The sequence below is a fragment of the Osmerus mordax genome, chromosome 13, assembly GCF_038355195.1.
Source record: "Osmerus mordax isolate fOsmMor3 chromosome 13, fOsmMor3.pri, whole genome shotgun sequence".
In the NCBI taxonomy this organism is placed as follows: Eukaryota; Metazoa; Chordata; class Actinopteri; order Osmeriformes; family Osmeridae; genus Osmerus; species Osmerus mordax.
The window spans coordinates 17,951,896-17,969,595 of NC_090062.1; the positions used below are offsets into that span (position 1 = coordinate 17,951,896).

At 48.2% G+C, this 17,700-nt stretch overlaps 1 protein-coding gene across 1 annotated transcript in view; it reads right to left on the minus strand.

The window, feature by feature from the left end:
- Nucleotides 1-17,700, minus strand: part of nav2a (neuron navigator 2a) — a 57,237-nt gene that overhangs the window by 37,087 nt on the left and 2,450 nt on the right. The window contains 6 exon segments of the mRNA XM_067249488.1: nucleotides 4,262-4,386; nucleotides 6,577-6,630; nucleotides 6,806-7,028; nucleotides 8,678-8,750; nucleotides 14,183-14,235; nucleotides 16,579-16,696. Coding sequence (XP_067105589.1) covers nucleotides 4,262-4,386; nucleotides 6,577-6,630; nucleotides 6,806-7,028; nucleotides 8,678-8,750; nucleotides 14,183-14,235; nucleotides 16,579-16,696 — 646 coding nt within the window.

Sequence of the window (17,700 nt, forward strand, 5' to 3'; positions counted from 1 at the left end):
GAGGTAAAGAGAGAGAGGAGGTAGAGAGAGAGAGAAGGTAGAGAGAGGAGGTAGAGAGAGAGAGGCGGTAGAGAGAGAGGCGGTAGAGAGAGAGAGGCGGAAGACAGAGAGAGGAGGTAGAGAGAGGAGGTAGAGACTAGAGGCCGATATTATCGGCCGATATTAGGCATTTTCCAAACTATCGGTATCGTCATTTATAATGGACGATAAATGAATATATTTATTTATTTTTAGTGGACAAAACACCCTTCAACCATGTTATTAGTGTTGCCGTTGCATAGTTTGTCCACCAGAGGGCACTCTACAACATCCCTGTTGGCAACACTCGTGTTTAGAACGCCACAAAACCTACAACCAGAATTGGGCAGAGTGTTAGGGAAATCTGTTTAGGTTTTGTTACGTGTTTCTCGATTTTTTTTATTTATATATATCGGCCGATATATCTGAATATCGGATTCTTTTATAACCGAATATTTGTATCGATATCGGCCTTAAAAATCCTTTACCGGTCGGGCTCTAGTAGAGAGAGAGGAGTAGAGAGAGAGAGGAGGTAGAGAGAGGAGGTAGAGAGAGAGAGGAGGTAGAGTTATTAGTTATTTTCTGCTTCTTCAAAAGACTCATGGTTCCCCTCGCCTGGTAACCATTTACCTCTCGACCAACCAGAGCAGGGGGGGTACCTCTTGACCAACCAGAGCAGGGGGGGGTACCTCTCGACCAACCAGAGCAGGGGGGGTACCTCTCGACCAACCAGAGCAGGGGGGGGGCAAACACGGATGAAAGCCAGTGGTGACCGCAGGTCGACCATAGAGACCGCGAGGACCTGAGGACCACACACATCTAACCCTAACCTGAGGATTGACCACACGTAAACATCTCTAACCAGGTTAGAGGGGTTGGTGGCGGCTGACACTGTTTAGCTCTCCGGTCACAAGATGCTAATCTGCAGCTCTCAGTCTTGCTGCATATACTGGTGACCTGGCTGTGCCCTGAATACACACACAGCAGCATATAGACACACACACACACAGCAGCATATAGACACACACACACACACACAGCAGCATATAGACACACACACACACAGCAGCATATAGACACACACACACAGCAGCATATAGACACACACACACACACACACAGCAGCATATAGACACACACACACACACACAGCAGCATATAGACACACACACACACACACACACACAGCAGCATATAGACACACACACACACACACACACAGAGATCAGGACAGGAAACACACAGCTTTACCTCAGGAGTATAAAGGGTTAGGGTTATAAAGTATAACATGTTAGGGTTATAAAGCAGAACATGTTAGGGTTATAAAGTAGAACATGTTAAAAAGTATCAAGTATAAAGGAGTATAAAAAGTAAGAGATACAAACTATATTTTCTAACACTCCTCAATAAGAGTCCTGAAACTCCACCCAGCACCAGAGTCTCCGTTTAAACTGCCGACTCATCACATCCACGCTTCAGATAAAACACACACACAGACACACACACAGACACACACACACAAACACTCCTCAGTAATTGTATGCTGGTAAGTGAGTGGGACAGCCTGTCTCAGCCTGTCTCTTTGTTCAGAGTAAAACTTTTTAAAGTTCCTCCACATGAATAAGCTCAAACAGACCTGCTACAGGACATTCAGACAGCCTGTGGACTACACACACATACTCTCTCTCTGTGTCTAATACACACACACACATTCTTTAACACATATACACTCTCTCTCTCTCTAATATATACACACACGCTCTAACACACAAACACACTCTAACACAAACACACACACACACACACACACACATAGGTGCAAGCACACTCCTCAATCTATCTTCCTGTCACACACACACTGCAATGTCGCCTTGTGTTTGAATAATCCTCCTTTCTGAGGATTGCAGTGTGGCATTGCAGTGTGGCTGCCACTGCAGCCCTGCTGCCACACTGCAGCCCTGCTGTTACACTGCAGCCCTGCTGCCACACTGCAGCCCTGCTGTTACACTGCAGCCCTGCTGTCACACTGCAGCCCTGCTGTCACACTGCAGCCCTGCTGTCACACTGCAGCCCTCCTGCCACACTGCAGCCCTGCTGCCACACTGCAGCCCTGCTGCCACACTGCAGCCCTGCTGTCACACTGCAGCCCTGCTGCCACACTGCAGCCCTGCTGTCACACTGCAGCCCTGCTGCCACACTGCAGCCCTGCTGCCACACTGCAGCCCTGCTGCCACACTGCAGCCCTGCTGTTACACTGCAGCCCTGCTGCTACACTGCAGCCCTGCTGTCACACTGCAGCCCTGCTGTCACACTGCAGCCCTGCTGTTACACTGCAGCCCTGCTGCCACACTGCAGCCCTGCTGCCACACTGCAGCCCTGCTGCCACACTGCAGCCCTGCTGTCACACTGCAGCCCTGCTGTCACACTGCAGCCCTGCTGCCACACTGCAGCCCTGCTGTCACACTGCAGCCCTGCTGCCACACTGCAGCCCTGCTGCCACACTGCAGCCCTGCTGTCACACTGCAGCCCTCCTGCCACACTGCAGCCCTGCTGCCACACTGCAGCCCTGCTGCCACACTGCAGCCCTGCTGTCACACTGCAGCCCTGCTGTCACACTGCAGCCCTGCTGCCACACTGCAGCCCTGCTGTCACACTGCAGCCCTGCTGCCACACTGCAGCCCTGCTGTCACACTGCAGCCCTGCTGTCACACTGCAGCCCTCCTGCCACACTGCAGCCCTGCTGCCACACTGCAGCCCTGCTGCCACACTGCAGCCCTGCTGTCACACTGCAGCCCTGCTGCCACACTGCAGCCCTGCTGTCACACTGCAGCCCTGCTGTCACACTGCAGCCCTGCTGCCACACTGCAGCCCTGCTGTCACACTGCAGCCCTGCTGTCACACTGCAGCCCTGCTGCCACACTGCAGCCCTGCTGTCACACTGCAGCCCTGCTGCCACACTGCAGCCCTGCTGCCACACTGCAGCCCTGCTGTCACACTGGTTGTGGGGATAGGGGGGAGGAGCGGGGTATGGAGGAGGAGTGTGGGGATGTTGGGGGAGGAGAGGGGAAAGTGTGGGGCTAGAATCTGAATCTGAATCAGCTTTCTTCTTTATATTCTGTACACAGTTGCCAGAGTAAGTTTGAAAAGGTACAGCAACATCTCTATTTCTTGAGAAAAATTAACTCTTTTAAGGTGTGCACCAAAATGATGACGCTGTTTTGTAGAACTTTTATTGAGTCAGTGCTGACATTTTGTGTGGTGGTATGGTTTGGGAATCTGAATCTGGCTAATAAGAACAGGCTTGATCGGCTTGTCAAAGTGGCCAGTAAAGTCATTGGGGTAAACCAAGTTCAGCTCTCTGAGCTTTATGTTCGGCAGGTCGCAAGGAAGACCCAGTCCATATTGGCTTGTACTGATCATCCCCTGAAGGGGGAGTTTGAGCTCTTGCCTTCAGGAAGAAGGTATAGAGCTCCCACCCACAGAACAAAACGTTTTGGGGACTCTTTTGTTTTGCTATTGGGAGGCTAAATGTGCATAAATGAATGGCATGAAGTATTTATGAACGGAACTTATTCTGGGTTTTCAATATTAATTTATCCTTGTACTGTATTGTAATGTATTGTGTGTTGTCTTGTGTGGTGTCAGGTATGCTGTTTATGTAGTACTTTATGATGGATTGAATGTGTTTTAATACCTGTCTACAAACAAATTTCCCCTTGTGGGATCAATAAAATTGACTTGACCATGCAAGCCTTGCTCCATGGTACTCTCGTACACTAACTTATGTTTGTTGTGCGTGATACCCGGAAATGTAAAAAGGCACGCAATGACAAGAAATAATATCGATCATGCCAACAAGCAGTACTACAGTTTAAAAGTAAAGTAAAGAGCCTGGACTTGAAAATGTAAGAAGTAGAAAGTACAGATATTTGTGTAAAAAATGTAAGGAGTGAAAGTAAAAAGTTCTGTGAAGTAAAGTACTTATACCCGAAAAATCTACTTAAGTAGAGTAACAAAGTATTTGTACTTTGTTACTTCCCATCTCTGATACACACACACACACACACACACACATCACAGTCCCTTCAGAGCTCCGTCATCGACTAACAAGAGAGATGTGTCCAGCCCAACTCCACACATAAACGTGCGTGTATTCACTCACTCAATCACACACACACAGGGTCTCTCCCAGGACTGTGTGTGTGTGTGTTTGTGTGTATGTATGTGAGTGTGTGTGTGGTACCTCTGCTGGGCTGCAGGCCAGGCTTGCTTTTGTCACCTTGACTACGCCGGTTGCCGGGGGCGCTGACCGAACCGCTGCGAGGTGTGATGTCACTGCCAGCAGCAAACACCCTGGAGGTAGGAAGTCTGGAGGGAGAGAGAGAGAGGGGGGAGAGAGAGAGGGGGGAGAGAGAAGTGGGTGGAGAGTGAGAGGGGAGAGAGAGAGGGGGGAGAGAGAGGGGGGAGAGAGAAGTGGGTGGAGAGCGAGAGAGGAGAGAGGGGGGAGAGAGAGAGGGGGAGAGAGAGGGGGGAGAGAGAAGTGGGTGGAGAGCGAGAGGGGAGAGAGAGAGGGGGGAGAGAGAGAGGGGGAGAGAGAGAGGGGTGAGAGAGAGGGGAGAGAGAGAGAGGGGGAGAGAGAGGGGGGAGAGAGAAGTGGGTGGAGAGCGAGAGGGGAGAGAGAGGGGGGGGAGGGAGAGGGGGGGGAGAGAGAGGGGGGGGAGAGAGAGAGGGGGAAGAGAGAGTGGGGAGAGAGAGAGGGGGGAGAGAGAGAGGGGGGGAGAGAGAGGGGGGAGAGAGAGGGGGGACAGAGAGAAGTGGGTGGAGAGCGAGACAGAAGAGGGAGAATGTTAGAAAATGTCGTCTGAGTGGCAGAGAACAGATCAACTGATGTTTGGTCGCACCGCTCCGCTATGAAGCTGTCGGGGTGGGTCAGCTGACCTGTCAGGGCGGGTCAGCTGACCTGTCGGGGTGGGTCAGCTGACCTGTCGTGGCGGGTCAGCTGACCTGTCGGGGTGGGTCAGCTGACCTGTCGGGGCGGCCTGAGAACGGCTCTTTAGGAGGCATAAACATGCACGTAGCACGCAGGCCGACAGCTGAGAAGGAGATTCTGCTGCGCAACTTCACAACGTTCGTTTCCTCCCCTCATTCAGTCTGACATGCCAGAGAGAGAGAGAGAGAGAGAGAGCGAGAGAGAGAGAGAGAGAGAGAGAGAGAGAGAGAGAGAGCCAGCAGGTCTCGCTCATTTAACTTTCAGTTCTGGCTGCCATGAATCCTGTTGTAAAAATTTGTCTCCTGTATTAAACTGCTGCTCAGGGGTAAGGTTAGGGTTCAGGAACAGCAGCCGTGTCGAGGTTAACGCCTGTTGGTTGATGAGCGAGTGAGAGATCAAGCGAGGGTGCTGGATGATGAGCGAGTGAGAGAAGCGAGGGATCAAACAAGCTCTTTATTTCTCTGCTTCACCGTAAACCTTGAAATTCTAAGCTTTGATTCTGATTCATCTGTGAAAGAAGACAAGTTTCTAAGGTGATGGGAACTCTAAAGGGTATAGCTTAGTGGTTGAGCATGTGCTTGCAGCACGACAAGTCGTAGGTTCGACTCTCCCCTGCCCTCTGTAGGGCTTTTCTGCTAAATGAACTCATATTGTTATTTTTGCTCTTTGGCAATAAGGGATATCAACCTGTACTTGCACATGCTGGCCAGAGGGTGGTGGTATTGTGCTGCTTAAGACGTGAGGCGTGTAGGAGAAGAAGCAACGCAATCTGGGATGGGCTTGATGAAAAACAACATCCTGGGTTTCACTTCAACAACGAACAAACAAAAATCTAATGCTGTATACAAAACCAAAACAAATAAGATGTAAATTGATAGAGTCCAAAGTCCTATGTTCATGTTTCGATAAAGAACATTTGACCAAGACAACCTTGGTGGTAATACTAGTGAAGCTATGTTTACTTGTCATCATACTCATACTCATACTCAAAAAACATTAGAGGAGCCACTGCCTCATAGTTAATTATTAATGTTCACACACACACGTGCGCGCACACACACACAGAGGTTATCTAAAGGTCTCTCCCGGCTCAATGAGGCGTGATGCCAGACATTGAGGGCCCCCCCTGGCCCCCTCCCCCATACAGGTCTGGCCCTGCCCTGTGCATGAGTGTGGGGGCCAGGGGGCCAGGGTGGAGGGAGGCCCAGGTGGATGCATGAGTGTGGGGGCCAGGGGGCCAGGGTGGAGGGAGGCCCAGGTGGATGCATGAGTGTGGGGGCCAGGGGGCCAGGGTGGAGGGAGGCCCAGGTGGATGCATGAGTGTGGGTTCAGGGGCCCAGGGTGGAGGGAGGCCCAGGTGGATGCATGAGTGTGGGGGCCAGGGGCCCAGGGTGGAGGGAGGCCCAGGTGGAGAGGGGGTTGGCCTCAGTCACTGGTGGTACACCAGGTACCTTACCCAACAGAAAGAGGAAGAGGGGGGAGGAGGGGGAGGAGGAGGAACGAGTTGGAAGAAGGAAACGATGCATGACCACAAAGAAGAGGAAGAAAGAGAGAGAGAGAGAGCTAACCTAGAGTGTTTCTGACCCAGGGAAAACTTGAGCAATTTCCTTTGAGAGCCGTTCCTGGAGACAGAGAAACGGAGAGATGTGGAAGAGAGGAAGACAGTTTACATCTACAGAAGAAAGGAACCAACACCAGTAAGATGGAATGAGTGTGAAAACATTTATATGGATCTACGTTCTACCCATTCTTGTTTCCAGCTGGACTACACCTCCCAGCATGCATCACTCTGCTTACCTGGACTGCATGTCTGCTTGTGCTGCTGTCTTGTGGCCGTGTGCTGCGGGGGTAGGGGGCCCATGCGGGTGGGTGAGTTGGGCAGGGGCGCTGGTTTGCTGGCTCAGGGGGGTGTGGCAAGCCTGGGCCTGGGCCTGGGGCTGGAATTGGGCCTGCTGCTGCTTGTAGCGAGACAGGCTAAAGAAAAGCCCCAAAATGGCCTTCAGATTCCCATTTCTGATCTCTGTTTGAGGAGAGAGAGGTACAGAGAAGGGGGATAGATAGAGAGAGAGCAGACAGAAAGGTAGAGAGAGAGAGAGAGAGAGAGAGAGAGAGAGAGAGAGAGAGAGAGAGAGAGAGAGAGAGAGAGAGAGAGAGAGAGAGGAGGAACGGAACCAAGAAGAGGAGAGAATATTAAGACGAGAAATTAAGTTGATTAATTAATTAATCCACTCAGTGACAATCCATAGAGAGAGAGAGCCAGAGAGAGAGAGAGGGAGAGAGGGAGAGAGGTAGACAGAGCGAGACAAAAGTAGAGGGAGAGAGGGGAAGGAGAGAGAGAGAGAGAGAGAGAGAGAGGAGGAACGGAACCAAGAAGAGGAGAGAATATTAAGACGAGAAATTAAGTTGATTAATTAATTAATCCACTCAGTGACAATCCATAGAGAGAGAGAGCCAGAGAGAGAGAGAGGGAGAGGGAGGGAGAGAAGTAGAGAGAGAGAGGGAGAGAGGTAGACAGAGCGAGACAAAAGTAGAGGGAGAGAGGGGAAGGAGAGAGAGAGAGAGAGAGAGAGAGAGAGAGAGAGGAAGGAGAGAAAGAGAGAGAGAGAGAGAGAGAGAGACTCACTGCCCCCACTCAGACACACCCTGACCAGTCTCACACCAACACTGCTTTCCAAACACCAATCAGAGTCAACCAAATTATAACACAATGTAAAGTAACCTTTACATTGTGGGGGGAATGTCCCTGTACCTACTGTAAGTCGCTCTGGATAAGAGCGTCTGCTAAATGACTAAATGTAAATGTGACCTACCTGGAACATTGGAAAGAAGAAACTAAAAGCCAAAGTCGATTTGAATGTTATCTAGCCTTATAAAGAGATTTTAACTGGAAGAATATGTCTATACTGTCAGAGATAGAAAGCAGAGAGATCCTAACCAAGTACAGGCTTAGTGACCACCAATTGGCAATTGAAACAGGACACAAAAAATCATGGTAACAACCTGAGAGACAGTGAAGTGACCTAGACACACAAGGCACACACACAAAGCACACACACAAAATATACTGTGTGTGTGACTGACATGTGTATGTGTGTATATATGTATATATATATTACGTAATCAATCTTAAGGTTATGTTAAAGTTCTCCTGCTTTAATCTTTCAACTGAATTTGCCATGTTTGGTTGTTATAGTAATAGTTGTAATAGTATACCGATGTCCATAGTAATGGGATGAATACTGTTTCTGTGGCTCCACCGTTGCTTTGGCAATATGAACATTTGTTTCTTAATGCTAATAAAGCCAATTGAATTGAATTGAGAGAGAGAGGGGAAGAGAGAGAGAGAGAGAGAGAGAGAGAGAGAGAGAGAGGGAGGAAGGAGAGAGAGAGAGAGAGAGAGAGAGAGAGAGAGGGGAAGGAGAGAGAGGGGAAGGAGAGAGAGAGAGAGAGAGAGAGAGAGAGAGAGAGGGGGGGGGGGGGGAAGGAGAGAGAGAGGGGAAGGAGAGAGAGAGGGGAAGGAGAGAGAGGGGAAGGAGAGAGAGAGAGGGGAAGGAGAGAGAGGGGAAGGAGAGAGAGAGAGAGAGAGAGGGGAAGGAGAGAGAGAGAGAGAGAGAGAGAGAGAGAGAGGGGAAGGAGAGAGAGAGGGGAAGGAGAGAGAGAGAGGTGTACCTTCTGCTGATAAGCCCTGTATGTTGACTCCTTTCGCTGCCAGGAAACTGAGGCAGGCGTCGATGTTCTCAATCTGGCGGAAAAGAGAGTGTCATTAATAATCACCCAGGACACCTGTGTGATGACATCACCTCGGGGAGGTTCCCTGCATGCAGACAAGCTACAAAGGTCACTAACCCAGGAAAGAATATCAACTTACATATATATATGAATACATACACAAGTATCAGGGGGTCAGATGGCTGAGCGGTTAGGGAGTCGGGCTATTAATCAGTAGGTTGTTGGTTCGATTCCTGGCCGTGCCAAATGACGTTGTGTCCTTGGGCAAGGCACTTCACCCTACTTGCCTCGGGGAGAATGTCCCTGTACTTACTTTAAGTCGCTCTGGATAAGAGCGTCTTCTAAATGACTAAATGTAAGTATCAAACAGCTGTTTTGTTAAGTTAAAAATATTCCTTTGGCATGTATGGTGTACAACAATTCTTCATGGTATTAAACTTTAAAACGTGCTTGTAATGGTTGATTCATTAAATCATATCAAATCTATCTGTATAGCCCTTTTTACAAGCAATGTCACAGAGTGCTTCACATACACCCATAGAACTGCCCCTAACCCAACCTAGAACCTTCAATAAGCCCTGCTTTAAGACAGGTAATGACACAGCACAGCCAGGCAGACAGCAGCTTACTAACAACCTACCTGGAGCCCCAACTTTCTAGGCTAACTCTGTTGCTAGCACACAAGTACCACGGTAACCAGACTGACCCGGCAAAACTGGCAGTGAATCAGGGGACGTGCTGATTGGCTGATAAGCTAGGTTGAAAGGTCGTGTGGTCTTTAGAGAAGATACCTCATTGGCTGCCCATGTGATTACCAGAACAATCAAATAAGAATGAGTCACTGAATGACGGTGATCAAAGTTTTCCAACAGACGTTTTCAGATAAGAAAACAACTGCAACAACAGATAACCACAAAAGCAGCCGTCCTTCTCAACACAACAGACTAATACCAGCTTCAGTCAGAAGCTGATGTATTCCATGGAGTCTTCTTCTATCCCAACCAGGAAGCCCTTCCTGTCCCTGCCAGCCTGTGATTGGATGGTTGGGTCCAGTGAGCTGTAACAGCAGTGGGGTCCCTCTGTCCCCTTGACCTCGGACCCAGAGCAGCTGCTGCTGCCTGGCACATGCTGCCCCCGAGGTCACCAGAGGTCTCCAGACTTAGCACAGACAGGAACGCTGCGCACACACCCTTTGAACAGCCCCTTCCAGAACCCAGAACCCTTTGAACAGCCCCTTCCAGAACCCAGCACCCTTTGAACAGCCCCTTCCAGAACCCAGCACCCTTTGGACAGCCCCTTCCAGAACCCAGCACCCTTTGGACAGTCCCTTCCAGTACCCAGCACCCTTAAAGAGCCCCTTCCAGTACCCAGCACCCTTTAAGAGCCCCTTCCAGTACCCAGCACCCTTTCCAGTTGAAAAACCTCCAGCCTCTCATAACCCCCCCTAGACCTACCCATCACATCGTACCCACTCCTAGACCTACCCCTCACATCTTAACCCCCCCTAGACCTACCCATCACATCGCACCCACCCCTAGACCTACCCCTCACATCTTAACCCCTCCTAGACCTACCCATCACATCTTACCCACCCCTAGACCTACCCCTCACATGTACCCCCAAAGGAGGCAAAAATAACCCCCAGCTTGTATGACTCACATACCAGCTCTGCCCCTGAGCTGTGCTCCCTCACTGGGCCTGGAGTGGTAAAAATACCACCGTCCCACTGCCCCGGGCTAAACACCAACTGCTGGAGCCACGAGCCGTGAGCAGAAACCTGAGCCACCTGGACACAAGGCTCCCACAGCCCGGGAGGAGCAGAACTACAACATGTAGTTACCTAGCAACACTTTACATGAAGGTTACATTAACTACCATGTAGCTACCTAGCAACACTTTACATGAAGGTTACATTAACTACCATGTAGCTACCTAGAAACACTTTACATGAAGGTTACATTAACTACCATGTAGCTACCTAGAAACACTTTACATGAAGGTTACATTAACTACCATGTAGCTACCTAGCAACACTTTACATGAAGGTTACATTAACTACCATGTAGCTACCTAGCAACACTTTACATGAAGGTTACATTAACTACCATGTAGCTACCTAGCAACACTTTACATGAAGGTTACATTAACTACCATGTAGCTACCTAGAAACACTTTACATGAAGGTTACATTAACTACCATGTAGCTACCTAGCAACACTTTACATGAAGGTTACATTAACTACCATGTAGTTACCTAGCAACACTTTACATGAAGGTTACATTAACTACCATGTAGCTACCTAGCAACACTTTACATGAAGGTTACATTAACTACCATGTAGCTACCTAGCAACACTTTACATGAAGGTTACATTAACTACCATGTAGCTACCTAGCAACACTTTACATGAAGGTTACATTAACTACCATGTACCAGGTTACATTAACTAACTTGATGTAAAGTGTTGTATGGAAGAATATAGAACAGTAAAACAATCAGGGTTGTTTTGGTATCGTTAGGATGTTTATATTCCACCATTTCAATAATAATAACTATAACTATCGTTTTCTCCTGTTCCAGTCTCTAGTCTATGATCAGCAAGTTAAGTGAGCTGAGTAAATAAAGGCTTGGGTTTATTACGACAGCAGCCAAACACACCGGGCAGCCAAGATGGCAAAAGTACACACATTTTTCACTCAAGTACAAGTACCTACCATACTCGGGCGGCCGAGAATCCAACCGGCAACCTTCTGTTTAATAGCCCGATTCCCTAACCGTTCAGCCATCTGACTCCCTTATATATAATACCTTTTTTTTTAACCCTTTTCTCGAGGTGAAATATTTTTCACTAAAACTTTTTCTACCTTTCGAAAAAAAAGAAAACGTTTACAAAAAATCTCAACCTTTTGAAACTTTTTAAATAACTTTTTAACTATTTTTTTACTGCCACCTACGTACGGCCTTCTTCTGACAACCGTCTGGTGGCCCCACCTCTCAAGAGCGCCACCTCCCAACCCAAACTCTTTTCCTGTCTGGTCCCCCAATGGTGGAATCATCTCCCCACCTCCATCAGAGACACTGACTGTCTCCCCACCTTCAAGAAAAGGCTTAAGACGCACTTGTTCCGGGAGTACAACGGTACAACGGTAAATGATTTGCTGGACCTGATTTTAGTTTCCTCCAGGACCACAATGACTCTTATTGACGGACTTGTTGCTCTTGTTGGTTAGTTGTAACTGATTTAACTTCTTTGGGTCAGTGTCCATAGTAACTAACTCTGTGAACCTAACCTGCTCGCTAGCAGGTTTTCCATGACAAACTCTGCGTTTCTACCTATCCCCTCCCACTTTATGAGCCTGATAGCGTTGGCAGACAGGGGATATCCTTTCCTGGTTCAGCCGACCGATCTCGAACAAAATTTAATTTGCTTAGTTATACGCCGGGAGATGATTTTAAGACTGCGATTCGATGTGCTTTAATTCCCTGATGAATACCTAGGTTAACGTTACCGTTTTCCGTCACAATCTGTAATTTATTTTAGCAACATTCTCAGCCCTTAGGCCTACATTGCTAATGTTACTCGCCTTGGACGTGCACTCAGAACCGACCAAATGCTTTTTGGCACTGAAATAAAGACAAACAATTGAAATTGTATTTGGTCTTCTTCATTGCCTACAAATAGAAATCCAACAATTTGTATTTTTAACGGCTATTGTTCCTTCAATTTACATGATTCACCTGTGACCATGTACCGTCCTGTAAATGGTGTTTCAGCAAAACTATTTCAAGATTGTAGGGCGTCAATATTGACCAAACAACCAAAACTAATTCCCCTATGGTTTGAACGAAGATGGGAAACTGAACAGTTTATGCCAATACCAATGGAATTACAGTTAGTTGACTCTATGGGTTAAATTAGAGCAAGAATGGTCAAAGTAAGGTTAAATAAAATAATCATTTAATCATATTGCAAATGAACGAAATCAATGAAGGTTAACTCTTACCTACTCTACTATGATTATTGTAAACCAGAGATAGAAAGCAAGAGGTGAGGAAGAAGGAGTAGGACAAGCAGAGCTGAGGAGAAGGTCTTAGAGATCAAGAATCCACAGAACAATGCTTCACAATTCCTTTTATACCCAAGAACAACTAATCACACCACAATCTTGACCCTTACTTATATATGACTAGCAATGCTACAGTAAGATACACAATGATGTGTGAGAGCCATCAAGTTGAGACTCCATCCAGTAACTCCAGATTTTACCATATGAGAGGTGGGGGCAGGTTGATAGCCTTACAAGATCAGCCTTTATTCTTCTGCCCTAAGTATACCATCTCTGGGTCAAAATAGAAATTCAGCAAATTAAACAATTAGTATTCATATAGGCTATTGTTCCTACAATTAACATCACCTGTGACCATGCACCCTCCTGTAACTGGTGCTCCAGTAAATCTTTTTCAAAATAAGCCTTTATTCTTCTAAGCTAAGTAGGCCTACACCATCTCTTGGTCAGTTTCTGGCACTTTCTTCATGAGGTGCAACTCATTTACTTGTAACTGGGAATACATGAGATTACATTAAATTTCACAGTTCCACATGCAGAATTCACCTGCAATTAAATAAACATCTCACTGTATACTGTATCCATGCTCTGTTCAACAGGATACATAATTCTCTGCATACATTTCTGCGGCAGCAATGTCTCTCCGTCATCTTAATCGTCATCATCATCATCATGTGATGAAAAGCATTATGTTTGGGGCAACTGCTACTACAAGTCGAAATAGGCACCAATTGATATTTCCTTTGTATCATGTCGAATATGATTAAAACCAAGGTTACGTAGAGGCTACAATTACAAGCGTATAGGCCTAAGCTAAATATGCCTTACCTGTTCGTAGTATGTTTTTATATTTAATATAACATTGAACATGCTATTTCATTATTATTTTAACTCCACCACTTTTTATCCTGTGATATTAACGGACAGTGGGGATAAATGGTCTATGTATGGACTGGCTATTGCATTCAAATGTCTGCATTGACACGGCAGCAATTGTCTCCCATGCCAATTGTATACGCTGCTACAGCCGTGTTGCTTTTTTCTGGAATATGTGCTTAGATTCACCATAAAAACAAAATAAAACTTATATCTGAAGTGTGGTGAAGTAGGACGTTTTTTGTCGCCGGGTGCAATGGTGGATCCTAGTATCGGAGCTCCATTGATATTGGCTTTTAATAGTTCTCATGCCCGCGCTTAACTCAGAGTGGACGTACTCCGAGTTGAGTTAAAAAATTAAAATCAGCTTTTCTGGAACCGAAAAGTCTGAGTTTCCCATTTTAGAGTAGATCAACTCAGAGTTCAGGGTTAGGTTCACGATTTGTTAAACCCGCTACCTGGAATACCCCCCTGCTTTCAAAGCAAGCTGAGATCACTCACCATCTGAGAAGGGCTCCTTGGACAGCCATGGATGTCCTCGATCTTCTCATTAGCTGGAGAGAGAGGGAGAAGCAGAGAGAGAGCGAGAGAGAGAGGGAGAGAGAGAGCGAGACAGAGATGGAAAGGGGGAAAGGGAGGGAGGGAAGGAGGGAAAGAGAAAGGGAGGGAAACAGAAGGTCTGTTTAGTGATATTATTGGTTCTCTCTCCAGTCTTTCGTAGTGTGTGTGTCCCTGACTATGTTTGTGTACATATGGGTGTGGGTTCACCCTCAGGCCCTGCCCCCCACCCTCAGGCCCCGCCCCCCAGCAGCTGAGAGCATCAGGGGGGGAGGGGCCAACACCATGCTGCCAGGTGGGAAACACCATGCTGCCAGGTGTGGAAACACCATGCTGCCAGGTGGGAAACACCATGCTGCCAGGTGTGGAAACACCATGCTGCCAGGTGTGGAAACACCATGCTGCCAGGTGGGAAACACCATGCTGCCAGGTGGGAAACACCATGCTGCCAGGCGTGGAAACACCATGCTGCCAGGCGTGGAAACACCATGCTGCCAGGTGGGAAACACCATGCTGCCAGGTGTGGAAACACCATGCTGCCAGGTGGGAAACACCATGCTGCCAGGTGGGAAACACCATGCTGCCAGGTGTGGAAACACCATGCTGCCAGGTGTGGAAACACCATGCTGCCAGGTGGGAAACACCATGCTGCCAGGTGTGGAAACACCATGCTGCCAGGTGTGGAAACACCATGCTGCCAGGTGGGAAACACCATGCTGCCAGGTGGGAAACACCATGCTGCCAGGTGGGAAACACCATGCTGCCAGGTGGGAAACACCATGCTGCCAGGTGTGGAAACACCATGCTGCCAGGTGGGAAACACCATGCTGCCAGGTGGGAAACACCATGCTGCCAGGTGGGAAACACCATGCTGCCAGGTGTGGAAACACCATGCTGCCAGGTGGGAAACACCATGCTGCCAGGTGGGAAACACCATGCTGCCAGGTGGGAAACACCATGCTGCCAGGTGGGAAACACCATGCTGCCAGGCGTGGAAACACCATGCTGCCAGGCGTGGAAACACCATGCTGCCAGGTGGGAAACACCATGCTGCCAGGTGTGGAAACACCATGCTGCCAGGTGGGAAACACCATGCTGCCAGGTGGGAAACACCATGCTGCCAGGCGTGGAAACACCATGCTGCCAGGCGTGGAAACACCATGCTGCCAGGTGGGAAACACCATGCTGCCAGGTGTGGAAACACCATGCTGCCAGGTGTGGAAACACCATGCTGCCAGGTGGGAAACACCATGCTGCCAGGTGTGGAAACACCATGCTGCCAGGTGTGGAAACACCATGCTGCCAGGTGTGGAAACACCATGCTGCCAGGTGGGAAACACCATGCTGCCAGGTGGGAAACACCATGCTGCCAGGTGGGAAACACCATGCTGCCAGGTGGGAAACACCATGCTGCCAGGTGGGAAACACCATGCTGCCAGGTGGGAAACACCATGCTGCCAGGTGTGGAAACACCATGCTGCCAGGTGTGGAAACACCATGCTGCCAGGTGGGAAACACTAGACACAGTCCCAGTCCCTCTCCTCTCTGTTCTTAAGAAGCTCATGTTTCTGCTAGTGGTATATCTGCCCCAGTCTAGCAGAGAGGGGCTATGTCTGGGGTGGTCTATCTGCCCCAGTCTAGCAGGGAGGGGCTATGTCTGGGGTGGTCTATCTGCCCCAGTCTAGCAGGGAGGGGCTATGTCTGGGGTGGTCTGTGTGGGGTGTCTGGAGGGAGTGGAGAGATAAACAGGTGGATGGGTGGTGAGATTCTGGCAGGGGTGTGCTTCCTATGATGTTACATGACACTGTGGTCAGCTGTGTGTGTGTGTGTATTCTAGCTCAGACAGTGTGCAACTTGAGAGCTATTATAAATTTGGTTGTCAGAGCACTAAAGAAACTGTCAGATTGTATGGGCCCTGTCACACACCTGGACAGATGCCTTCAGATCAGCACAACATCCCTGTAGATGTGTGTGTGTGTGTGTGTGCGCGTGTGTGTGTGATGAGTCAGTGATCAGCTGGAGGGGCAGCCCCAGATGACAGGGCAGGTCTTGAAGAGGGACAATGACAGGCTCATAGGAACCCGGACGGGCCGAATGACATTTAATAACGGAAGTCGCCCGTGCACGCGAATAACTGCTCTCTGAACGCGTCATTGTTCAAATAAATGCAGTGCCACAAGAAAGGGTTGTTTGATCCATACTTTGATAGTATACATGCCGAACACAATGATACGATTTCATAAATGATCCCCTGGATTTATACTGCGGTCTTTTAACATCTATAACTTAAAATTTGACATTTCGGAAAATGCAGCTTAAATGAGCAACCGGTTCCTTACCGACAACTTGTATCACTTCAGCCAGCAGCACGCCATCAGTCACGTCGGTCTGCAGGTCCTTGATGAGACGCCGGTGGCCTGACTTGGCGAGGTAGTGGTTGGCCCAGTCCGTGTATATCTGTCGGGAACAAACAAAACCGAAACGGTCACTTTAAGCAGCTAGGAGCGCTGCTGCGCTCGTGCGAGTGTTCAAAACTCCACAACACTCCGAAAAAGACATAAATGAATCAAACACATTTACGACTCCAATAAAATAACAACATGGTTGAAAAGGAGTGAAGTACCCCCTTTTCTATTGTCGGGGTGAGGGGCTGGCATATATCCGCGTGGTATTCAAATTTGGGCCATTGTGCTCAGCGCGAGCATTCAGCGGAGAAACTCAGAGTGAGCGCTTTCAATGAGGCGCGCTGACATCACGGCTCGAGGACAGAAAAGACCCTCAGCTGCACGCGGGACGGGAAGGGGATGGGGGTGGAGGGCAGGGGAGGGGGGAATTAAGCATCTGAATAATCTGAATAGCTTCGTTTCTAATTCGTCGCCTGAATGCCCCCACTCCTTTCTCTTCTCCCGCTGTCCTGCTTTCTCGAAGTTTCCGTCACATTTTAATTTTCCGTAAATTGTGACGCTGTAGCACTTTGAGACTTTTACGGATTGTAAATTAAATTGACTGACATAAATAAATAAATACATACATAAAAACACAGAACAAAATGCAAAAACATAGAGGAGATCTGTCATTGTTATGATCAAGCTTTGATTTAAATGTTACCCAAGTATTCTAATTTACCTGAAATATCATTTACATAGGCCTATATATAGATAAAAATACTGTATGTTATGTTAACTGAGGTTAAAACACTTAATTTAAGAATGTACTGAGCTGAGAGAGGTGTTATATGAATCTGAGTAATGCTACTGAGAATACGGCGGTATCTAAGTACACACACACACACACTCTGTCACACACTCACTGTAACACCGACACACACACACACATACAGCAGGGACTTTCTGAGAGGGAGGGTGTGCGCGTGTAACAGAGAGCAGAGAGGTTGTGTGTGTGTGTGTGTGTGTGTGTGTGTGTGTGTTCGAAAGACTTTGTGAGGTAGAAAGCTTTGATGT